Consider the following 25,697-nt stretch of genomic DNA (forward strand, 5'->3'; position numbering starts at 1 on the left):
CTACAGAAACAACGTTGGAGAACAAGGCAGATATCAAAAGAAAACAAAAGTTGGGAATGGAGGGGGCATGAAGTCGGGCGCTAAATAAACAGACGCCAAATAATAATACTATTACTTACACTAGAACACTGCCAAATTTGATTGCGCAGTGTTATCTTACTATCTGCTGCTTTTTTTAACGTTCAAATGGAGCGCCAAAAAACTCAGTCCGCGTTTTGTGTTTGTAAACTTTAAAAATCTAAGCTTCTTTATTATATTGCACACAAAAAATAATAATTTAGTGTTGTAGTCAGTAAAAGAGGCAATTATTTATTGTTGTCGTTTTAATTTCTTTACGCAACTCCCTGCCAACGGCCGAAACCCTGAGTACGGCGCGCAGCGGCGTGGCCGGATTCCGGAACAGATACACCGTGACCCTCCATGCCGTGACCCGTCTTTCATGGATTGTTTACTGTGGTGTGCAGTTACACAAGCGCAGTTATTATGATTAATTGGACACCTCGTCGTCTTCGGTTATGTCTGTCGTGTTCGACTTCGCGATGAAGTATTTGAGAACAACTTTGCCACCTGAAGACGGCTAAATTCGTTCGGCGCTTGCCCCTGAACGTCGCTCGCTCTTCTGCTTCGTTTCCTGCAGGTAAGCTGTCTCGACACATTTGCCGCCTTTCTTTTCACTGGATGCCGTTTGTAGCTGTCAGCGCCGCTTTAAGGATTCGTTAACAGGAGCCCGCGTGTGTGAATTGTTTAACTGAACTAGCTAGGTTGAACCTTGAGGGCTCGTCTTTAGAAAGGCGATGTGCGAAAGAACATTGTGGTGCTTGCATTGAGCGCTGAACGCACTGGCGCTCAGTAACGCAGTGGCGCTCAGTAACTCAGTAACGTTTCTCATTCCGCAGCACTACAATGAACAGCTTCAGAGTTCACCACTGCAAGCCACGTCTTACGCGTAGTTTATCAGAACACGGGCGGCTACTCCTCTAAACTGTGCTGCGCAGCGTTTACGGCTTCGTTAATCACCGCTGTCATTTGTGCCTTGTTGGGAATGGCGAGGGAGAATCGTTTGCGAGCGAATGTGCGCGCCTCCCAAGCTTCGTTGCGTTTGCGGCGAGCCACCTCACCATGTGTACAGTGCCGCTGTACGCGGGCATTGATTTTGGCTGAATATTGTGTTGCCCGAGTTGTAACATTCGTGCACCCAATAATTTCCATTCTTGCCTGTGTGGTAATCATGTGTCATCCTGTTTTAGACCTCTGGACGGTCTGAGCACATCACGTCCCTCCATTCAACCGGACAAGAGCCACAAGCATTGTCAACAGTGTTTGGCCGCCAGAACGTAAGTTTTCAAACACAGTTTTGGTAGCACAGTGGGCTACCATACTTGAATAATGTTCGATCACTTGAATGTACAAGTTCTCGCCCCCGTAACAATTATTGGTGTTTCATGCATAACCTAACATGTAGCCGCTAAATGGCAACCTTTCTTGTTAATTTCGGAAAACTCAGTTTCACCCAAAATCATAATGCGGGCGTAACAGTTAATCACCATGTATACGAACTTCCTGGTGTTAGTCATGTTTACAGTGAAGCCATATTTCTTAGGTGGTGACACCAAAATGTTGTTACCTTTGTAGTTTAGTCTTCGATAAAGCCTTACCAGTTCTGTTTTCAGCTATTTTTTGGATGTTTATCATGTGAATTGACAGTCCTTGCAGTCCACTTTTTCAAATAGTTATGTAACTGCCTGTACCTTTTAAAGAGGCCTGATTGGAGTTCTGAAGGCTGCGATTTACGCACGCTAGTGCTGTACCGCCAATAAAGAAACATCCTTCCACAAAGAAAAAGATTTGAAAGTGTAAAGTATAAGCAGCATTATTCTTAAGTGGAACATGCTAATTGCTAGTCCTGGGGCTTTTCCTGAAAGCACTGTGGATGTTATGAGAGAAGAAAACCACTCAAACACATCTGCCAAGGCCGTTGCTGCTCCAAGATGCGTGCAAGCATTGAGTCTTCTGAGCAATACATTACACCCTTTTTTTTAAACAACCGACGTGCATGCTGAACGTACTCCTGATTGGGCGTGTGCCAGGCGCGTAGCCAGGAATTTTTTTCGGGGGGAGGGGGGGGGGGTGTGGTCGACCAAAAAATGGGACGGGGAAATATGTAGGCAAGGCATCTTGCGCGTTGTTTTGCAAGCGAAGCTTGAAATAACTGACTTTAACATGCGATTTGTGTATGCTCAACACTACCTGTAAAGCCCACCTTAAAGGAGCCATGAAGACAAAATACAAGTTGGGTTTATTAGAAAGACTGCTTTGTCCTGATAACAATGATCCCAATATCACTGCAATCTTCGAAAAAATAACGGAGATATTAAGGAAAACGTTTGAAGCAGTCGCGACCCCCTAGCCAATTTCCCGCAACTTATCTATGACGTCACGGAACCTTGTTTGTGCGATTGGCGGCCGCCTAACTGACCTGTCGCGACGGCACATGACTGGACGTCTGTAATCCGGCCTCTAGTTTTATTTGACCGCATCACTTGAACGTTAAGGTGCAGTTAAGGCACTGAAAATTATGTTTTATTGTGGGCCCGTATGACGTCATTCTTGCTCATAACACGTCACTGTGGCGCAAAATTTGAAAGTTTTAAAATACTTCTTGCTTTTTTTTCGTTAAAAAACATCCTTTGTGGCTGTAATGGAGCTGAGTGACATACTGAATCCTAGTTCTTTCAAACTAAACGAAGTTGTATTTTCTCTTCATGGCTCCTTTAAGGAGCTTAGATGGTGATGATAGTGATGATCAGCTAAACTGCTGTTTGCTGGTCTATGGGCAGACCATGGGCGATTCATTCGTCCGCAGAGCAGGTGGTTAGGCGGACCCGCGCTCGTGAGTGTGATCATGAGTGCGCTCGTGAGTGGCGCGCGGACCCCGAAGTTCGTCAGGCGGAAGTGGAGGCCAACACTGAATGTTTACTATCAAGATTCTCGTGTTTTAGAAAAGGGACTATTAAGTTTTCTTGTCAGCTATGAAGTACAGTCGAGCACGATTTGAAGGTTATCGAGCGGCCAAGCGTGCCACCAGCCCACGGTGTCGTTTCGGAACCATGAAAATCGAGATTTCACACTCTTCGCTCCCTTGTTGGCTGTTGCATGATACAACAATGGCCTGCACGACTGACTTGCCACCCTTTGGGTTTCAAGCTATACAGGGCCGTCCACGCTAGGTGCGAACACAGCGCAGCGTGACCTAGCTCCGTAGAGCGCCAGCGCACAACCCGCAGCCGCGCATCGAAGCTAAGCGGCGCAGGCGCACAGGGGCTTGGAGGTGGGGCTTCGTGTCGTCTGCTACCGCGGGAGAGCGCCGTGCCTGCTTTGTTGTGAAGCACGCCTAACTGTAGGCTTGCCTGTAGCGTCTAAGCGCGCTGCGACAGCATTGCGGGAAAGCGCACTTTCCTTACTGCGGCGCGTTGTGTAGTTTCTGCCTACGAGAACCCACAGCTTCCGCATTTCAGTTCCGCGGTGCAGGTTAAATGCAAGTATTGTTGCAAACATTTCAGGACTGGCTTGGTTTGGTTCAATGAGAGACGCTGTATAGAACGGCATCGTATATTTTCGGCCACTAGGATTTATTTAATGCTCACTGGCATTACGCAGAACATAATTGTCTGTGCATTTCGCCTCCGTGGAATTTCGGTCACAGCGGCTGGGTTTCGATCTGCCGAATTTCTTCCAGATGTGTATTGGCTTTTTTCAAACATATGAATATCGCGCATCGTCGAGATGGTTCAAGCAGTCGCCCAGCCAGGAAGTCACGCCCCCAGCACAATCGTCTACTCTACGGTCGAATCCTGGACCGGTCCCACTCTAGTGTGCTAAATTATAATGCATACGTCATTGGTTGCGCTCCCTACATGGCTAGTTATTTGGAGAAAGCGGCCCCTCCCTTTGTTGCCACCTGTGCGCATCCTCCTTTATGGTAAGACCTCGCGACTCCTTGAACCATCTCAACGATGCGCGATATTCATTTGTTTGAAAAAAGCCAATACACATCTGGAAGAAATTCGGCAGATCGAAACCCAGCCGCTGTGACCGAAATTCCACGGAGGCAAAATGCACAGACAATTATGTTCTGCATAATGCCAGTGAGCATTAAATAAATCCTAGTGGCCGAAATTATACGATGCCGTTCTATACAGCGTCTCTCATTGAACCAAACCAAGCCGCCAGTCCTGAAATGTTCGCAACAATACTTGCATTTAACCTGCACCGCGGAACTGAAAAGCGGAAGCTGTGGGTTCTCGTACGCAGAAACTACACAACGCACCGTAGTAAGGAAAGTGCGCTTTCCCGCAACGCCGTCGCAGCGCGCTTAGACGCTACAGGCAAGCCTACAGTTAGGCGTGCTTCACAGCAAAGCAGGCACGGCGCTCTCCCGCTCTAGCAGACTACACGAAGCCCCGCCTCCAAGCCCCTGTGCGCTGGCGCTCCGCTGAGCGAGGCCACGCTGCGCCGTGTTCGCACCTAGCGTGGATGGCCCTGTACATTCGTTGTTATCAAGCACAGACTTGGACTTGGTTGCCCTTTATCTACACCAATGATAACGAAACTTGCATGGAATATTTGCTAAAGCTGTTGTTCTTCCTGCTTCGTTTGAAAGAGTAGCTTTCCCGCGACAACCTCCGAATCGTAGTGGACTGTACATGCGGCGCATTCGTATATTATGGCGGTGAAACTAGCAAATGTGCGTCTTCGTCCTTAAGTAATCGCCTTTTGTTATTTTTTGTGCTAGTAGCGCGAGTAGTAAACTTTCGCTAAGCGGAACACCTTATTGCACTGCTGTTGAATGTTGAGCTTGTTGCACGTTTCTTAAATTTCATTATATTTCTATCTGTTAAATCGAAACAGACATGGCTTCAGTAAAACTCCGGTTAAGCAAATACAGAATGCTGATTCTAACCAAGAGGGAGGTCATGGAAACTGGAATAGTGCCAAAAAAACAAAGCTCCGCATTAGGGAGAATTGTGTAGTTTTGTTGATGTGGAGGAAATACAAGATGGGCAGAGCAATGCTTTTTATGCAGAAGACATTATGGATCTGCAATAGTCAATGAAATGCAATGTCGGCAGAAAAGTAAACATATCAAGGATTGATAGTTGACTGAACAAAATACAGCAACGTGCTCTGTCATGTGATTATACTTTGTACCAGTGTAAAGACAAGGAATGACACGCTCCTGACAACATGTAAGCCTATATGAGGCTTTTCCTGCTGTTCTGCCATTCCCCGGCCGTGCTGTTCCACCATTGAAACAGTGGGGCTGTTTCGATTGGCTCGTGGCAGGTTCCCAGCGCTTGTCGGTGTATCCGGCGCGAAATGCAGCCGGGCTGTATATGTTGACAGGTACAGCATCTGGAGCGGGCGCAGGGATCAGACGTTGACATAGCCCTTGTTTTAAGCTTTATATGAGCAAGAATGTCCTTAAAACTGCAGGTTCCGCGCCTCCAGGTGACTTCAGGCGGTTTTTCAGGCTGCTTAAACCGCAGCCCAGCAGTTATCTTCTTGGATGTTCTTTTCCCCGGGGCTTCTCCTCCAAGCCGCAGTAGCGCTGAGGATCTGACCCCGGGTATCCTCAACCGACAAACTCAGCCTCCGATACAAAACTGTACATTTATTTACAGCCCGGCGGGCGACTAAAAAAACAGTGCTCAGGCGGAGCTCGAAGACGACGGGCCGAGCTCTCCTGCGCCCGGACCACGTCTCCCGATGTCGTCTCCTTGTCTTCATCTTCCCTCCACCCTGACGCTGGGGGCTAGGGAAGAGGGAAAAGCGAGTCCTTCGTGGGGGTCCAACCCCATGTGGTGGCCATTAGCGCATCCGGTGCGAGCAGGCGTGACCTTCCTCGGGATGCGCGGAGTTTCAAGGCGCCAAGCGACACGTGCGTTCAATTTCTGTGCCGCTCGTCCCGGGGCCCGCGCCAGTTCGTGCGTCGAAGCGCCCGACACCTCCACCGCCACTGTGAAACATACCTTCAGGAATGTTTCACACACGAAACACACACCACACACACATTTGGCCCGTGCACCATCGTTCCTTCAGTTGACGACACAACAATCAGCACGGCCAGTGCCTCTTTACCCTGGCTGCAGGTCACCATGACAAATTAGGCACAATCCTCACATAGCTCATTCAGAGCGAGCGGCCTTTAGAATGCGGTACGCACCGGCCGTCGTCGTCCGAAAACGTCCTTGCCATGCACCGCACACCCTCACACAACAGTATCAGGGGCCCCTCTCTTCCTCGCTCGGGAAGGGACCACTGCTGGGTCGTCAGCATGCGTTGGAGCCACTCTGCACTGAGGTGAAGCTGACTGACGTTTGCGCCTCTTTCCAGGCGAACCCTCGGGTTCGGCCGCTTCTGACCCACCGTACGCGCACGAGGTGTCATTCTCTACGACACACCTTTGGTCAGGGTAAGCAGCAGAGGGCTGCTTCGTGGGCACGTTAACGCGGTCATGCAATGCCGGAGAGGCTATCTCTTCAGTCATTGCAGTTCTACCTGCAACTGCCTGGGGCTGCGTTACATGAGCGGCCGTACCCTGATTTGCACTTCCTTCTCTCAATTCGCTGGAGCTTCCCATGGCAATCATATTTTCGGGACTCGACATTCGGGGACCTCCAGAAACACACGATGCAGTGTGCGCGACACCAACTGCATCCGATTCTTCACGCGATTCCCGTGCTGCCGCATCCTGCAAAGCTACTGGCCGCTCGGCCACGCTCCCAGGATGTTCTCTGTCTCCGCACGGTGCGACGACAGGCTCACGCTCAACTGAAGCCAGTCTCTGCCCCTTCAGAACGGCTGATTTAAGAACCTCGTAGTTCTTCCGCTCCTTAATGTGCGAACCCTCGCGTTCGGCCGCTACTGAACCACCGTTCGCGCATGAAGCGCCGTTCTCTACCACACACCGTTGTGTGACGCAAGGAGTAGAGAGGGGCTCATCGGTCACATGAATTAGAACATGCGACGCAGCTGAGGCTGTTTCTCTGGCTATCAGCTTTTTCACGGGCATGCCCACACTCCTTCGACGCACGAACTGGCGCGGGCCCCGGGACGAGCGGCACAGAAATTGAACGCAGGTGTCGCTCGGCGCCTTGAAACTCCCCGCATCCCGAGGAAGGTCGCGCCTGCTCGCACCGGATGCGCTAGTGGCCACCACATGGGGTTGGACCCCCACGAAGGACTCGCTTTTCCCTCTTCCCTGGCCCCCAGCGTCAGGGTGGAGGGAATATGAAGACAAGGAGACGAGAGAGACGCAGTCCGGGCACAGGAGAGCTCGGCCCGTCGTCTTCGAGCTCCGCCTGAGCACTGTTTTTTAGCCGCCCACTGGGCTGTAAATAAATGTACAGTTTTGATCGGAGGCTGAGTTTGTCGGTTGGAGATACCCGGGGTGAGATCCTCAGCGCTGCAGCGGCTTGGAGGAGAAGCCCCGGGGAAAAGAACATCCAAGAAGATAACTGGCGCAGTCGACAGGATCTTCAACAGCGACGACTCAGCCAGCCGGCGGGCGAGATGGAGCACGCGGAGAAGTCGCGGCCTGCTGAACGGGATCGGCGGGAGCAGCGAGCTCGTCAGCCTGGTGGAGAAGCGGCTCGACCGGCACTCAGCGGACTTCTCAACGGAGAGCGGCAGCCTGCTGAACGAGATCTGCAGGAGCAGCGAGCTCGCCACCCAGGTGGAGAAGCGGCTCGAGCGGCGCTCAACGGACGTCTCAACGGAGACCGAGGCAATCTCTGCGGCCTGCTGAGCAGCGGAGAAGCAGCTTGGCGAGCGGTCAGTGGAGGCATCAGCAGCCCACTGAAGGAGAAGCGGCAGGCGAGAAGTCGGCGGGCGATTGTTTGGTGGACACCTCGGCGGAAGGAGCGGTGCATAAATGGATAACCCATCTGCACCGGTGCGGCATCTCTACAGGCGCCGAGCTATACAGGTCAGTGCCTCGTTTGATGCTGGGTCTGCGGTTCACCATGACATCTAGCGGCTATCTAGGTGTAGCCGCGAGATAATGATGAGGATTAGGAAGCGTGCATGAACGTTGCAGGGACAGCAAGCATTGCAATGTCGTTCGCTGAGCAGAAGGCGCTATTGCTGGCGAAATTGCGAATCGCTTAAGCAGAGTTAGCAGCGGAACGTTCGAAGAGTGGACGTTTCAAGAGAGCTAACAATGTTCCTACCTCACCGATTGCTCAAACAGTAATGTTCAGCACTCGGGGAGAGAGTGAACTGCGGTGCTCCGGTACGCCTAAAGATGCGCTGGGTGGAACCCATTCACTGGGCGCGCGTAGTCCTCCTGTTTCGCGGGATCCGCCACGATCAGAGTCACGTGGGAAAGGCGAAGATAGGATAGTGGCGCACGTTCCTTCGTGGGCGTTGAGATTTTCTGCAACCGGGGAGCAGGATAGTGAAGCATCCCGCTTAGAGAATTTCACCGAAATAAAGATGGAGGTGAAGGAAGGTGTTACGCGCGAGGCTGCGTTGGTAAATGACAGGCAGTCAAAGTTGAATGAGAGTGTGCGCATGCCCGCGATGAAGCTGATGGCAAGAGAGAAAGGCTCCGCAGCGTCGCATGTTATTGTTCATGTTGCCGATGAGCCCCTCGCTACTCCTTGCTTCAAACAACGTTGTGTGGTAGAGAACGGCGCTTTGTGCGCGCACAGGGGTGCCGTAGCGGCCGAACACGAGGGTTCGCACAGGAAGGAGGGGAAGAACTATGAAGTTCTTAAATCAGCCGTTGTGAAGGGGCTGGTTTCAGTCGAGCGTGAGCCCGTTGTCACCGCGTTCAGAGAGGGAGAACGTTCCGGGAGCGTGGGCAAGCGGCCAGTTGCATTGCAGGATGCAGCAGCACGGGAATTGCGCGAGGAATCGGATGCAGTTGGTGTCACGCACACTGTATCTTGTGTTTCTCGAGATACCCAAATGTCGAGTACCGACAATGTGATTGCCATAGGGAGCTCCAGCGAATTCAGCGAGGAAAGTGTAAATCAGGGTACGGCCGCTCATGTAATGCAGCCCAGGGCAGTTGCAGGTAGGTCTGTAGGAGTGGCTGAAGAGATAGCCCCTACAGCATTTCATGTCAGCGTTGACGTAGCCGCTAAGCAGTCCTCTCCTGCTTACGCTGACCAACGGTGCGTAGTGGAGCACGGCGCTCCGAGCGCAGAAGCGGCCGAACCCGAGGGTTCGCCTAGAAAGAGGCGAAAGCGTCAGTCAGCTTCACCTCAGTGCAGAGTGGCTTCAACGCATGGTGACGAGCCAGCAGTGGTCCCTTCCCGAGCGAGGAAGCGAGGAGGAGAGGGGCCCATGATACTGTTGTGTGAGGGTGTGCGGCGCATGGCAAGGGCGTTTTCGGACGACGACGGCCGGTGCGTACCGCATTCTAAAGGCCGCTCGCTCTGAATGAGCTATGTGAGGATTGTGCCTAATTTGTCATGGTGACCTGCAGCCAGGGTCAAGGGGCACTGGTCGTGCTCATTGTTGTGTCGCCAATTGAAGGAACGATGGAGCACGCTCGCAAAGTGTGTGTGGTGTGTGAAACATTCCTGAAGTTATGTTTCACAGTGGCGGTGGAGGTGTCGGGCGCTTCGACGCATGAACTGGCGCGGGCCCTGGGACGAGCAGCACAGAAATTGAACGCATGTGTCGTGTCACGCGGCGCCTTGAAACTCCCCGCATTCCGAGGAGGGTCGCGCCTGCTCGCACCGGATGCGCTAATGGCCACCACATGGGGTTCCCACGAAGGACTCGCTTTTCCCTCTTCCCTGGCCCCCAGCGTCAGGGTGGAGGGAATATGAAGACAAGGAGACGAGAGAGACGCGGTCCGGGCACAGGAGAGCTCGGCCCGTCGTCTTCGAGCTCCGCCTGAGCACTGTTTTTTAGCCGCCCACTGGGCTGTAAATAAATGTATAGTTTTGATCGGAGGCTGAGTTTGTCGGTTGGAGATACCCGGGGTGAGATCCTCAGCGCTGCAGCGGCTTGGAGGAGAAGCCCCGGGGAAAAGAACACCCACAAAGATAACTCCAGCCTTGACATAAAACATTATGAAGGGGGGGGGCACCGGGACCCCCCCTCCCTTCCCCCCCCCCCCCGGCTACGCCCTTGGCGTGTGCTTATTCTTTCTCTTGCATCCACCACATTCGAGTCGTCACGTTGATTTGGGAATGCTGGAATCCAGCATATGCTGGCAAGATACGAGATCTTGAACACAACCCACTTGCCCGCAATGAGTTTTCAAAGATCTCCACCACCTGAAGGTACTAAAGTGAGATGTAAGCATAGCCTGAAAACCATACCAGATAAGGGTACCAAATCATAGTTATGGGTCTTTCTCGCCCATTTTAGTGTTTCGAACGAAAAAAGTGCCATTTAAAGGTGACACGTCGTTCCCTGCCGATTTCTGATGCCTGATTAAGTTTGTGGGCATAAATTTAGCAGCTTTCTCACATGTCTAACGTGTATGTGTGCTTGTTAGGAGAGAAGTAGGTAAAAATTGAAAGGTTTGATTGTAGTTGTGTATAGATTACCTACATTTTTTTCATTCCTAGAAAAGAAAAATTGAGGTAACCCTACCAATTGTTCTGCATTGCTGCATTTTATTATTCTTGTATGATTCGTAGAACCTGCAGGAGTTCAGCTGCTTGTTAACGGAAATATGAACAGTGGTACAAAAAAAGTGCATCTACTAAAAAAATCTTCACAATCGCAGGATGCCAACGGTCCACCTACCAACTTGAGTCCTGCATTGTTTCTGCTGGCTGGAGCGGCGCATGGAGCATTTTTCAACTTCTCGAAGTTTGTGATCAAGCGCTGCCCCAAGTGAAGGATGTCGCAGAGGGATCTTCGGTTTTAATGCCACAATTTCATGTGCTTAGCACTTACTCGTAAGGCATTTTAAATATTCATCATCCCAGAGGATATGTTACCTTCGTCTTGGGTGGAATGTGGCTGCAATCAGGTTATTTGTGACAGAAACAAGTGAACCACGTGGTGAGAGTCATTGAGGCCCTGTTGATTGCGCATGCTACTGAAATAACATTTTCATTCAGCTGAATACTTTCTAAATATTACAATTTGTGAACAAAATATGATAAAAGTCATGATTAGTTGTACTGCAGTGCAGGAAAGAAATGCCAGCACATGTTTTAGGAGCCTCTTGTATTTCAGGTCATTGGCTGGTGAGCAATAAAACATAACCGAAAATTGTTTAAAGTGAAATCAAATATTTGTTGTCGCCAGTGCATGGCCCGTAGTAAAAGCTATCTGGTCTCCCAATTTCAAATGAGACAGGAAATGCCAAAAAAATAAGGAAATAAACAAGACAGCTTGCTACAATAAACCAATTCAAATAATTGCTCAATGTCTATAAAGTGGAGATTCCGGCGGGTTAGTTCGGTGTTGATGAAATACAAGCAGGCCCTCGCCTGGTCAAAAACAAATAAACAAATAAAGACATTTTGGGCCCCTACTGGCCTTTGATCACAATGAAAGGGGGGTGAAAGGTCGCGATTATTTATAGGTTTGGTGGTGCAGAGTGCGCATGTATATCTCGGCGAGATTACCCCGCGACTGGTTAATCGTGTTTTTAGTTGGTTGAATATGCACTGATTCTAAAAGTAGTCGTGTCGACAGGCACTTCTCTGATGCGATTATGCTTGCGGAATCCCAATCGATGGCGTGGTCAGTAGCCAGGTGATGATCCGCCAAGGCATTTCAGCTTGCATTGCCTTTTTTGACATCGTTCTGGTGCTTTTGAATTCTTATTTTAAATATTTCCAGTTTCACCTATGTAGGGTGCGTCGCAATCCTTGCATGGAATTTTGTCGGCAACTCCGGGGAATCTTGATTTTTCTAAAGGGTCCTTCACGCGTACCAGCTTCTGCTTAAGCCTGTTCGTTGGCACGTGTGCAATTTTAATGCCATATGTGCCAAACACCCTTGCAAGACCTTCACTGATGCCTTGCGTGTAGGGGACGGCAGCGCGTTTTTGCCCGTCTTCAGGAACCCTTTCGGAGGAGGCAACTGAATCCCGCAATTGTTGCGTCCTCACAAGCTTTGAAGGGTAGCCGTTGCTGCGAAGGTCCTTCCTTACCACGGCTAGCTTTTGCTTGCACAGACCAGGCTCAGAGCAGATTCGTGATGCGCGTGAGAAGAGTGCAGCGGCGACGGAGCATTTTCGGCCTATAGGATGCGCAGAGTCGAACCCCAGGTATCTACCCGTGTGGGTCGGCTTTCCATAAACACTGGTTATAAATCCTTTGGCCGACCGTTTCAGAAGTACGTCGAGGAAGGCGATCTGTCCATTATTTTCCTGTTCCATGGTGAACTGGATACTTGGAACACAAGAGTTTAGATGCTCAATTAAAGGCATTACGTCTCGGCGGTGGATCACACAAAAGCAGTCTACGTAGCTGACAAAAATCTTGGGGCCGTCTTGTACGAGCATAGCGCAGAATTTTTTAGAGCCTCTGAGGCATTAAATTTGCACAGACTGCTGAAACGGAAGCTCCCATCGCTGTTCCAAACCGCTGCTTTTAACATTGTACGTTGAAAACAAAACGTGTTCTGCAGGCCAAATTCCAGGCAAAATTACGCGGTCCGGAGTTGCAAGGATCTACTCGAGAACGATGCATCTCTGCCTTCACGTTCGCCAATTGAGATGCAAGACTTATATCGTCTCCTGGAATTTGGCCTGCAGAACACATATTTTGTTTTCAACGGACCAGCGGTTTCGAACAGCGATGGGAGCTTCTGTTTCAGTAGTCTGTGCGAATATTGCCCTAGAGGCTCTAGAAAATTCTGCGCTATGCTCGTACAAGACGGCCCCAAGATCTTTGTCTGCTACGTAGACGACTATTTTTGTGTGATCCACCGCCGAAACGTAATGCCTTTATTTGAGCATCTAAACTCTTGTGTTCCAAGCATCCAGTTCACCATGGAACAAGAAAATAATGGACAGATCGCCTTCCTCGACGTACTTGTGAGACGGTCGGCCAAAGGATTTACAACCAGTGTGTATCGAAAGCCGACCCACACGGGTAGATTCCTGGGGTTCGACTCTGCACATCCTACAGGCCAAAAACGCTTCGTCGCCGCTGCACTCTTCTCACGCGCATCACGAATCTGCTGTGAGCCTGGTCTGTGCAAGCAAGAGCTAGCCGTGGTAAGGAAGGACCTTCGCAGCAACGGCTACCCTTCAAAGCGTGTGAGGACGCAACAATTGCGGGCTTCAGTTGCCTCCCCCGAAAGGGTTCCTGAAGAATACAGGCAAAACCGCGCTGCCGTCCCCTACGCCAAGGCATCAGTGAAGCTCTTGCAAGGGTGTTTGGCACATATGGTGTTAAAATTAAAATATGGTATTAAACGCGTACCAGCTTAATCAGAAGCTGGTACGCGTGAAGGACCCTTTAGAAAAATCAAGATTCCCCGGAGTTGCCTACAAAATTCCATGCAAGGATTGTGACGCATCCTACATAGGTGAAATCGAGAGCATGACGGAATCCCGTCTGGTCGGGAGGGTACATTAGAAACGAAAAAGAGATGCCGACCAGTCCAAACAAAACGTACTGACGTTTCGGCTTCCAGCACGGAAGCCTTATTCACAATAAATGCATCACCAGAAGTGGGTCGTTTAAGTGGGCTTGAATAATCGCTGCAAAGAGCGTGCGTAGATCGGGTTTAGATTTCCGTCGTTACGATTGACTGTGTTAGATGTGGTCTGAATGATTAGTGATTCCAGATGTAGCCGTGATGCTGTCACGTTTTCTGTAGCGACGATTCTTGCATTGTCCCAATCAATCTTGTGGTCATTCACGATGGCGTGTTCGGCTACAGCATTGTTGCGGACGCTTTTATTCTTTACGTCACGTGCGTGCTGCTGCGGACGATTGTTATAATTTCCTGATTCCCCGATATACACGCCGCTGCAGTCTGCACAAGGTATCTCATATACCACACCGGGGAAGCGCTCCTTGGGCAAGCGGTCCTTGACTCTCACGAGCTCATGGCGCATCTTTTTGGCTGGAATGTGGGCCACCTGTCGAAGTTCCTGCTCCAAGTTCTGGCTCCGCTCGTCAATAAAGGGACCACTCACGTTCGTAATTCTTTCGATTTTGTCGAGAAGACTCGCAACACCGTGATCGAGAAAGACGACTTGATGGTGTCCTTCGACACGAAGTCCCTTTTCACGAGCATTCCGAGTGACCTGGCTGTCACCGTATGCACCGCTGCTCTCGAGGCTGATGAGACGTTGCCCGAGAGATCACCGATGGATGTGCCAGAACTACGCAGGCTTCTAGATTTTTGCCTGAACAATACGTACTTCGTCTTTATGGGCCATTTTTACAAGCAAAGGCAGAGGACTCCAATGGGTGCCGCTATTTCGGTCACGGCGGCGAACCTGCCCATGGAAGCGCTGGAAGCACACACGCTAGCCTCCTTTGCCCCTCAACCAAGTGTTCTTGCGTTATGTCGATGATTGTTTCTGCGTCGTTCAGAAAGACATGGCGAACAGCTTGCTGGCCCACCTCAACAGTATGGACCGTGCCATTCAGTTCACGTCAGAAGAGGAGGCCGATGGCAAACTTCCCTTCCTGGACGTCCTCGTGTCTCGGCAGGGCCAGAGGCCACGTTTCAGCATGTACCGCAAGGAAACGCACACAGGCCGCTACCTGAACTTCAACTCCGTGCACCCCGCTTCCCACAAGAGGGCTGTTGTTAGCACGCTACTGCAGCGTGCGAAAAGATTGTGCTCGAAGCCCGAGGATGCGGCGGTGGACACGGCAAAGGTGCGGGACGACCTGGCTAGCTGCGGTTACCCGAGGCACTTTATAAACGCAACGGAACGCCAACTGACCCGACGGGGACAACTGGACGTGCCTCCTGCCCCGATGAAGCGAGCTCCTGTGCCCTACCTTCCAGGAACAAGTGAATGTTTAGCACGTATCCTATGGGAATATGACATGCAGGTGGCCCACGGTCCAGCCAAAAAGATGCGCCATGAGCTCGTGAGAGTCAAGGACCGCTTTCCCAAGGAGCGCTTCCCCAGTGTGGTATACGAAATACCTTGTGCAGACTGCAGCGGCGTGTATATCGGGGAATCAGGAAATTATAAGAATCGTCTGCAGCAGCACGCACGTGACGTAAAGAATAAAAGCCGAACACGCCGTCGTGAATGACCACAAGATTGATTGGGACAATGCAAGAATCGTCACTACAGAAAAAGTGACAGCATCACGGCTACATCTGGAATCACTAATCCTTCAGACCACATCTAACACAGTCAATCGTAATGACTGAAATCTAAACCCGATCTACGCATGCTCTTTTCAGCGATTATTCAAGCCCACTTAAACGACCCACTTCTGGTGATGCATTTATTGTGAACAAGGCTTCGTGCTGGAAACCGAAACGTCAGTACGTTTTGTTTGGACTGGTCGGCGTCTCTTTTTCGTTCCTAATCCTACATAGGTGAAACTGGAAATTTTTAAAAGAATTCAATAGCACCAGAACGATGTCAAAAAAGGCAATGCAAGCTGAAATGCCTTGGCGGATCATCACCTGGCTACTGACCAAGTCATAGATTAGGATTCCGCAAACATAATCGCATTAGAGAAGCGCCTGTCGACACGACTACTTTTAGAATCAGTGCATATTCAACCAACTAAAAACACGATTAACCGGTCGTGGGGTAATCTCCCCGAGATATACATGCGCACTCTGCGCCACCGAACCTATAGATAGTCGCGACCTGTCAACCCCTCTTCATTGTGAACAAGGGGCCTGTAGGGGCCCCGAGGCGTCTTTATTTGTTTATTTGTTTTTGACCAGGCGAGTGCCTGCTTGTATTACCAGGTGAGTGCCTGCCTGTTTGTATTTCATCAATGAATAACCCTCCCCTGACGAGTTTTCGTCGAACCTTGGACTCTGTTAGGTGTCGGTAGGTTTACACAGCCAACTTGTGGGGACGCACATAAGCTCTTAACAAATGAGCTGCGTAGTGGCTATGCACTAGCCATGGTTTTTATTAGTTGCTTTGATGAATATGATCTTCTGTCGCAGTGTTTTAGGTAGCTCACTCGCACATTATTCCTTTGTTTTTTGGACACTGTGGAGTGTCCAATGATTTTTCGTTCTATTTCTGATTTTTATTGCAACTGCAAATATGTCAGGAGTCCCGTAATGAGTTTCTGGCAGCAATAGAGCACTACTGTGTGCATGAAGGCAGCCTAAATAAAAAAATTGGCTGCCTTGCCTTTGCTTAGAGGGGCCATGCAGACAACGCACAAGTTTGGTTCATTTGACAGATTGCCTCGTTAGAATCATACTGACACCATTTTTAACGCGCACTTCACTTGAATAAGCTATATTATTAGGAAAAAGGGAATGGCCATGCGACCCACTAGCTCATTTCCCACAGCAGTACCTATGATGTCATATGTCCCCAGCTGTGCGATTGGCTGAGGCCGGCAAAAGCAAACGCAAATAGGGCAGGGCTTATAAGCATGCCAAGCGAGCTATTTGCACTTAAATGTAATGCATATTCATTTTACAGCAGTAAAAATGGGGCAGTAAACAATGAAAGTTACGAAAATACGCGTAAACATACAAGTATCGATGCGCACTGCTGTTGGTACGGCGTGCACTATGCTTGTTTTAGCTGGACAGCACTCCGCCGCTTTGGAGTTGGCCTGCACGGCACTGGCCGATTGGCATAGGCGATGTTGTCTTACGTGACCCTGTTTGTCGAGGATACCCCATGTTTCACAAAACCATTACTTTCTACAGTAACGAAAACAAGCCAGGTGCAGACGCGGTCAAAAACAAAGCAATGGCAAACAACAGTTCGTGGATGAGTATGGTAGCTCCACCTGGGAGGACTGATGGCTAGCAAGGCTGCATACCCGAGTGACGAAGTAGTCTGTTTGATCACACGCACTTATGGCTTCATTGCTGACATCCCAAAAACACACGATATGGTGGGAGAATCAGACTTGTAACCTAAATTAATTTCTCAGTGAATGCAGCATCATTTGCTGCCAGTCAAGTGGTGGGGGCACTATAAAACAGGAAATATTTCGAACGAAACGAACTTCTATGTTGTCCAAATGGCCCCTTTAATACACTGTATTGTATTTTTGGTTCCTGTAGTGATGTCACCATGAAGGAACCGCAGTAGGCAAAGTTAATGTCAGCGCTTTACCATGCATTTTTTTGTGTTTGATGGAAACAAATATAATACTCTAACCAAGGACTTTATCCGAAGCGTTCCCAACGTTTCGGAACCTACTTGGCTCCTTCATTAGAACTGTCTGTTTGACCAAGAGCAATAGTTCTACATATAAACAATTTTTTTGTTTGCTGCAGCGGATCAGAGGCTAGGGCACAAATAGGGGGTAGGACAGCTAGATATCTGTTCATCTTTCGCCGGCTTGCTTGGGTGTGACAACTGTATCTAGTTGTCAATTCCAATTTGTTGTGGTCAGTTTTTCTCAACTAAATTGTAGCTTTTTTAAAGATTATATTGTTTTTGTGGGCCTAAAGGGTTGCCTCATTGCGTGTTTCGCCTATGTAGCGTTGAAAGCGGATATTTTGCTTCAAAGTGGAATGTCGGCCTAGCATCATGGTCCTTTGGTTGCTGCTCACTTTCATTCATGCCATTATTTTTTATATTATCACTTAAAATTAAAAGTTAACCAATCTGCTGTCATTTTAATTTTGTCACCTGCTTTATACTTTCTTTTTTTCCAACTGTCTGTAAGGAGTGACAATTCGTATTTTTATGATACCAAGGCGTCGGACTGTGCTAGTTGGTACATGTTTGAATGGATGAAAAACCAGCGGAAAACACAGGGTACGGAAGAGAACGGCGGGATAAGCTTCTCCCGTTGTTCTTTGTGTTTACCGCTGGTTTTTCATCCATTCAATTTTCATGAATTTGTTGAACAGTGATTAGTTTAAGTGCTCAAGCAATTTTTGGCTTGAAGGTTCCCTGTAGCATTTATACAAGTGCTCCCTGCTCTTTTTTTACCCAAGACCCCATTACCAGCCTTAATGAGATTGTCTTTTGTAGACATGAAGTTGAAATAAATATTTGTTTGCATTGCTTTACATATTTTGAAAGAATTGCTTGCTCACTTTTTTTCAACCCTGTTTCTTAATCCTGCTTAAAGCATTTTTCCATGTTTATTTATTTTTATTTTTTTTTTCAGAACCAGGAAGGGTGCTCATCCTCGGTTCTTGCTGAAGCACCAGTATCTGTACTTCACACGTGAGCTTTGAACATGCAGTACTTACGGTATGAAACATTTTACCAGTATTAGCTTGCTTTGTAGAGGTCATTGTAGATGGCAAAGCTCTTGACAGTGTAGTACAGGGTCTGGTGTAGTGCACAATCTCTCTATAACAGCACCCGCTGGGTGCTTGTTGTAGAGAATAATATTGTGGCTATAATACTTGAGATTATTTTAAAATGTACGTCAAATACTAGTAAGAATAGCTCTCTAAATTGGTGACCATTTTCCTGGTGGAGGCAGAAAGTGAAAATGCCCATGTGTGGAGATTTAAGTCCACAATAAATATCCCAAAGTTGCCAATGCTAATCCAGAGCCCTCCTCTTCGGTGCACTTAATATCCCATGTGCAGCTTTGTGTAAAAACAGCCAGAAATGTATGATCAATTTAAATTGATTTTAATGTTTCCAAATGCAAGTATTCTCAGTTTAAGCTGCCTTATTTAGTAAAATATTTTCTAACAATTGCATATTTACCAAAGGTTTACAGAAAAGCTTTCATTGGTTATGCACCTTCTCAGCGAAACAAAAATGTCATTAAGAAAAGCAGAAAAAACCTAAATATGGAAAGTAGCAACACTAAAGCTGCTAATAAAAAAGATGCTGAACGTTTTATCGATACTATTTTGCTGATGTTACTTCTAGTCAACTCTAAAAAGGGCTATAGACGGGTTTGATGCTTCCCATGAAGCACCTCGTAATACTAGACGAAACTAATGGGCACTGGCTGTTGGCTTTTCATTTGCAACATTGAAAAATGACCCCACATCCACCAGCAGCGACATAATGCAAGGCACCATGCACAAGCTAGACTCATGATAAAATACTGCTATAGCAACAATGTCATCACATTTCAACCATGGGCTTCACCAGGGAACTCATATGCATTGTTCTGTGATGTTTACAGTTCTTGGTATTGCTATGTGGGGTCATTTTTCATGAAGCAAAAAGAATAATGTAAAATAAAATAAGTGGCAGTGAGGACCCAACTTTTATGGGTAGAATAAAGCCACAGTACGGAGGGAAGTATACATATTGCATTTGGTCTGCCTTAATATTGAGTTTTTCTGCTCAGCTCAAGAATAAGGCACTAAACATTGCGGGTAGCTACCGTGATTGGAAGTTTGATGCAGTGCTGAGAAGCCAAGGGTTTTAAGGTTCAAAGAACTTTTGTGCAGTTGATGTGTTGCACGCCTACTTGCTTTCACTGCATAACACGTTTATGCTGTGCAGTGAAGCTCGAAGGATGTGCACTGCAGTTCAGCAAAATGAACATAAAATTGAATTTTTAACACCGTTTCGAATAATCAACAACCTCTAATGATACAACTTCTGTACTGCAATTTGGCTGTAATATTAGACTTTATAAATAGATGTTTCAAAAATCGGTGGGTCAAAAAGTTCAAGTAAATTATCAGCTGACATTGAGCTTCAATGGAATGTCTCGTAGAACGGAGCTTGGAAAGCACGAATGTTTCATACCGTAATTGTGTGTCATACTGTGCCATATGTGGCTGCACACCTGCAGCGCCATTTGTGAACCGAGGATGATGCACCCTTTTTGTACCCCTTTAGGTGGGTGATTTTGCAGGAAAAGCTCCTCAGATTGGGGTGCTAAGTAAACACACTATGATATTTTGGGCAGAAAAGGGTGCTCCTGCAGCGACAGAATCCAGGCACCCTAAAGGTTGTAAAATATTGTGTTATGAGGGTGCTCCTGCGGCGACAAGCTGAACGAACCCTTTTGGGAATAAAAATGTTTAGTGTGGGGTTAGATCGAGCTCCGCAAGACGGCGGTACTTGTCCGTGCTAAGCGCATGATATGGTTTGGACATTCCAAGCTCTAGCCCGCCGAACGCAAAGTAATGCCTTGACTCCAATGCGAGTGCTTTTAATAACAACTTTGATGACGCCACTGTTGAGAATCGGTTGAAACGGAGGAGGCGACACACGTCGGTGTTATATTTTTCTTCGGCGTGCGGCCGCAGTGGCACGAGCCGCGCCATGTCCGTGGCGCGATCAGCCATGTTCGTGGCTATTTCAGTGTTGCCAAACAAAGAAATTGACTGCTAAACTTTTCAATTAATACCGGCTATAGGATGGGTCAAAGATAAATGTTCTTTATAGTTCAGACTGCTCTGTCCACCTCATTGCATTCGGAGGGAAGGAAGTTCATAATTGCTTGTATCTTGATATTTGGTATGTGCTTAGCTGTAAAGTTTTAAGGGAAGTTGCCAAATTGTTTATTAATAGACACCTCAATCATAGTTTATGGTTGTGAATTAGTTTTAGTCTCAGGATTCATGCACAGAATTTTGCAAACATTCTTGTTTCTTTTTTTTATGTTGCGACATTTACTGTCGATTGTAAGTTTGTTCGGAAAACGTGGTTTCGTTCGGCTTGAGTCTCAAGATTTTTGACACAAAAGGAATTGTGCAATTTATGGTCAATTGAACTTATAAATGTGGTTGTCTGCCTTTTAAAAAAGTTGTGACGACAAATACCAATACAAGTTCTCTACGGGTGCACATCACATGGGATATTGTTTTTGGAAGCTACCACCAGAAAACATGATTGCAATTGTAGTGGGGCTCCAGTTCTGTCTAGTTGTATCACTTCAATGCTAATGTGTAGTGAGCACACTGATAACAGTTTTCAGTGGTCCCTCTAGTGCACCAACGTTGTGATCGTCACGTGCAGGAAATTGTGAAATTATTGCTTCTTTTTTGGTTCAGACTACTACGTTTTTTTTTTGTGTCATGTCAAGTTAACCGATATTTCAAGATATCCGAGTTTGACGCCGCGAGGGATCACTGTATATATAACTTAAAATTGTGCCATTAGTCATAAATTGTTGCATTTCATTTACTTACAGAGCCTCCAGACATACACCTGTCGCCATGAATTGCATTAAGACACCATGGTGATAGGTCGCAAGCCTCCAAGGCCCTGGTGATGACGAGCGCAGCACCATGGTACTGCGCATACCATCACCTTTCAAAAACGGTGTGAGGATGCTCAACACCCTTTATTTAGGGTGTTGAGCGTCCTCAACACCCTTTTTTCAAGGTGTTGAGCTCAACACCCTTTTTTTGTTCTTACACCCTCTTTTCGTCCATACACCCTTTTTTTGCAAAAACACCTTTTAAAGGTGTTAGCCATGGGACAAGGTTTTTACACCCTTTTCGGCCAAAAAGGGTGTAAAAAAGTTTAGTGTGATGTCATCTTCTCAGTACCTCTTTCTCATTTATCAGAACTGGGCAACAATGATAACGAGGTCATTACCATTCACGTGTGGCATTCGGACCTGGAAATCGGAATGACGAGCTGTGTTTAGTAGCTTGCTCGACTACGTACAATGATCAGTCAGTGATCAGTGATACATCAGTGATCCGCATCAGTATCTAAATCAGCACGCGCTACGTAGGCCACACTCAAGGGCGTGGGGCCTAATGTAGTGAGAGGAAGTAGCGGGCTTTCAATGCCGGGCTGCCACTAGGTTAACTTATTGTTCTTCAGTATGAGCTGTTATCGTATTCCTGCATTTATTTGGTGAGATACTTCTCACCTACGGAGTCAGTAAATGGTTTTTGTGAACATATGTCGATGGAGCCTTGAATATAACATGCGGTTATATACATGGATGAGGGGCAGGGATTGGGCCTCAAAAACCATCTCTCCCTTTCCGCCATCCCCTTGGTGCGCTTGGCCAATTATGTCCCTTTTTTATTGCAACATTGTCATCATAGGTAAGTGTCCCGCTAGCTTAAAAGGTCACATTTCAGAGGTCTCCTATTGCTGTCCCATCTTTCTGGGGTGAGAAAGAGCCCAGCGCGCGTATTAAAATGGTCTTCCGTAGTGAGGCTTAAAGCGGGCTGCGTGAACCACTTGCGTCCGATCGGGCTGGATATATTCCTGATTACTCGATCGATATTATAGTTAGGTCGTTGAACCGCCGCACTGTGATGAAAGAATAACCTGATGCTCATAAACATTTCCAACCCAGACCACGTTAGCGTAGGGGCGTCCACAGCCGAATTCCTCGGCAAGGTACGAAGCTGACGTGTGACGTTTATCATGTCTGGTCTTGGTCTTCACCTGAGGTGGCAAGGGTAGTAGTCGAGCAAGTTGACGAGCCTCTTCTGCACGACAAAGAACATGCACAATAGATGCAGCTTCCCGCTGCGGAATTGGCAGGCTGGTGCCAAGAAAGTATACAGGTTTAGAGGAGGAGGTTTACAGGCATTTAGAGAAGAAAGGTGCAAAACCCGTGACCTCATGTTTGGCATTTGGCCAGATGCAGCGGTTCCTCCACTTGTCCTGTCAATCAGCCTACGCTGACCTTGGGGTAACGAGCTGGTCAAAGCTGCCTCCCTTGTCTCAATAGAAGTGAATATATAATGGCTGAGTAGTTCTCCCTTGAGCATGTCTTGAACATGGCTAGATTGCCTGGAAGAGGGTGGATGTTCCCACGAATTTAGCGCAGTTGAAGGTAATAGAGAGTCTTAGCTGCCCGTCTTTCACGGTCCGCTCCGCTCCGATAGCGAGCGTGAGTGCCATTGCGCATGCGTGGCGCGCTCGGCCGCGAATGGCATTGGCTCCGGTTGCGCTGAGCGTGCCGCCGATACCGGAGCGGACCGTCGAAAACGGTAAGCTAAAACTCTCTAATGTCTGCTGTTACCACCGAGAAATTTTCGCCCAGATAAATTTATAGATACTTGTGTTTGTTTATCCTCCACAGAGTTTGCTATTTTTCGGCACTGTGACCCCTTGTGACACGGGGTAGGGTGGTATTCTTAAGCGCAGTATGAGGAGGTGTTCTTTATCATTTCCGGGCGGAAGTGTGGTAGTTTTCACAAGGGGCATGGTGTGTGAGTTCGCGTCCCTCTCATTCGGTGCCTCGTTCGCTTCCCTTCTGTCCGGGTGTACAGGTGACGTTATTAACTTTCTTTATAGCGGATGGCCGTACGACTACGAGAATTGCTGCCTCGTACTTTCGTACATCCCGGAGTCCTATACTGCGTGTCGTGATTTTGGAACTTTTCTCAAATGAACTAGATCTTGCCACATCGCTTGTCCTTGTGGAGGTTTCAATCCATGTTTTGGTGGGAAGTGTCAAGGTTTTGCCTGCCAGGACACCATGGCGACAAGGGGGACGTGCGTAGAAGTGGTCCCGGGAAACGGGGAATGAAATAATGGAGGGGCTTCCGGACCGAACAACGGCAAAGCGTCACGTGCTGGCCTTCGCACGCGGGGGGAAGTTCGAAGCACCCAAATTCTACGGAAATGTTCCGCTCAGCCTTGCCACCGCTCATGCTGTTATTGTATGGAGCGGTGTTTTGTTTGTTCTCGTGTGGTGGGGAAGAAGCGACGGGTTGGGGGCGCCGGCAGCGGGCAGTTGAGAGCCGGACGTCGACGACTGAGGTCGAACAGCGTGTGGGAGGGAGAACCGGGGAGTTTGGCCTCGGTCGTCGTGGGGTGCGGACGTGTTTTTCGTTCGCTCCTGCGCGGCCGGGGCGGTATCGCGATTATGCCGGCCACGCGTCGCGAGCCATGGGTGTTTCGTTCGGGCGTCGAGCGCTCTGCTGCGTGGGGCCCTCGAGCGCCTGCTCCCGCTCGCCAGTAACCACTCTACTACCACGAACATCACCCAGCAAGCTCCCCTCACTTCGGACCACCGCGCACGACTCATCGCAGCACAGCCTCGCCTCTACGCTCCACCGTTCCCGTCGAGAACTTCTCCCGGACGCAGCATGACGACAGGACCTGTGTTTGTGATGTGTACTGTGTTCGGTGGCCCCCAGTGACTGTGGCAACGCTTCTTTTCCTCGCGGCGCCTAAACTTTTCTTTTTACCTGTCTCCTTTTTCTCTACCCTATCCTATTCATCCCCTTCTATATTCCCCACCCCCCGGACTGGGTTGTATGCCGGTGAGCCCCCAGCTGGGCTCAATAATATCCCCAGTCCATTTCTTTTCCTTTTCCATCAAACCACCTACTACTACTACGGAGAACCGGCAGGTGGACGGAAGCTTTGCAAGTGAGGTGTGCACGTTTTGCTCTGTGTTGCAGCGAAAGCCAGTGTGTGGTTTTAGAATAAAGAGCGAAACAGCCTTCTGTCCTGCAACGAGCCCAGTGTCCCCTCACGGGTTGTCACGAAACCCAAAAAAAACGTCACTGGAAGTAACTATCGTTATGCGGAGTCGCTAGATTGGTGACATATCCATCATTCCATTTTGTCATTTTTTTACGGTGGGTATGTAATGCATGTCATCTATACGATGATCCACACCGATTAAGTTTTCCCTTTCGCTCCCTTGATTCTAGAGAGTGCTTTCTCTGATTTATTCAAAGGCGTTATAAAGGCTTTACAATTGGCACAATAATGTGCAGTATTTTGTACACATCATCTATAGTGCATTAAGAAATATACAGCTACACAGAATGTTTCTTGTTTCCATCATATACTTTTATGAACGATTGCTTTGCGTGTGTGCGCGCGTGTGTGTGTGTGCGTATGTGTGTGTGTCTGTGTGCGTGCGTGTGTGTGTAAGTGTGCGTGTGAGGAGTGGGTGTGTCTGTGTGCGTGAGTGTGAGCGAGTGTGCGTGTGCACGTGCGCGTGGGTGTGTGCGTGTGTACGTGTGCGTGTGTGTGCGTGCGCGAGTGTGAGTGAGTGTGCGTGTGTGCATGTGCGCGAGTCTGCGTGCGTACGTGTGTCCGCTCGTATGTGTGTGTGTGTGTGTGCGCGTGCGTGCGTGTGTGCATTCGTGTGTGTATGTGTGTGTGCACGAGTGCGTGTTTGCGTGCGTGCGTGAGCGCGCGCGTGTGCGCGTGTGTTTGTGTGTGTGTGTTTTTTTTTTCTCTTGTGGGACTGTTATTAACACGACAGCGTTATCAGGCACATTATAGCAGCGAAGTTGTTGGTACTGACCGTAATTCTCGTGTTGCAAAGCCCTTGCCCATAGAATACCCACTTAGGGCTTAGGCAGATTCGTCTCAACGCTTGCTCGGAACGAGACAGACACGTCATAGCGTACCCGCCTTGCTTGTTTGTCCTAGTGTCGTCGTGCGCATGCGCTTGGTACCGGAAAAGCTCTTGTTACTGACCGTAATTGATTGATTGATTGATTTATTGGAGGGTTTAACGCGCCGACGCAACGCAGGCGATGAGGCGCGCCGTAGTGGAGGGCTCCGGATTAATTTTGACCACCTGGGGATCTTTAACGTGCGCCGAAATCTCGTACACACGGGCGTTTTTGCTTTTCGCCTCCATCAGAAAAGCGGCCGCCGCGGCCGGGAATCGAACCCGCGACCTCGTGCTCAGCAGCGCAACGCCTTAGCCACTGAGCCACCGCGGCGG

At 48.7% G+C, this 25,697-nt stretch overlaps 2 protein-coding genes across 5 annotated transcripts in view; both read left to right on the top strand.

Annotated features, from left to right (window-relative positions):
• The window catches only part of LOC144168073 (uncharacterized), a 60,260-nt gene that overhangs the window by 11,758 nt on the left and 22,805 nt on the right, over nt 1-25,697 (top strand). The gene's annotated exons all lie outside the window — the stretch shown is intronic.
• Nucleotides 394-11,437, top strand: LOC144168992 (uncharacterized). Of its 4 annotated transcripts, XM_077697997.1 has the most exons (4): nt 394-637; nt 1,248-1,334; nt 7,534-7,987; nt 10,757-11,437. In XM_077697997.1, the coding sequence occupies exon 3, from the start codon at nt 7,573-7,575 to the stop codon at nt 7,939-7,941; it is 369 nt and encodes a 122-aa protein (XP_077554123.1). In that variant the 5' UTR covers nt 394-637; nt 1,248-1,334; nt 7,534-7,572; the 3' UTR covers nt 7,942-7,987; nt 10,757-11,437. The 4 variants fall into 4 exon arrangements, 2 of the variants coding, with proteins under 2 accessions (XP_077554123.1, XP_077554122.1); XM_077697996.1 differs by lacking the exon at nt 10,757-11,437 and having other exon boundaries at nt 7,534-8,147; XR_013322323.1 differs by lacking the exon at nt 7,534-7,987 and having other exon boundaries at nt 398-637; nt 10,757-11,434.

This window comes from Haemaphysalis longicornis, unplaced genomic scaffold (assembly GCF_048455015.1).
Source record: "Haemaphysalis longicornis isolate Haplotype H1 unplaced genomic scaffold, Haemaphysalis longicornis Haplotype H1 scaffold_2, whole genome shotgun sequence".
NCBI classification, from domain to species: domain Eukaryota; kingdom Metazoa; phylum Arthropoda; class Arachnida; order Ixodida; family Ixodidae; genus Haemaphysalis; species Haemaphysalis longicornis.

Coding starts and splice junctions, on each gene's coding strand:
- LOC144168992 (XM_077697997.1), top strand. CDS start 7,573: ATGGAGCACGCGGAGAAGTCGCGGCCTGCTGAACGGGATCGGCGGGAG.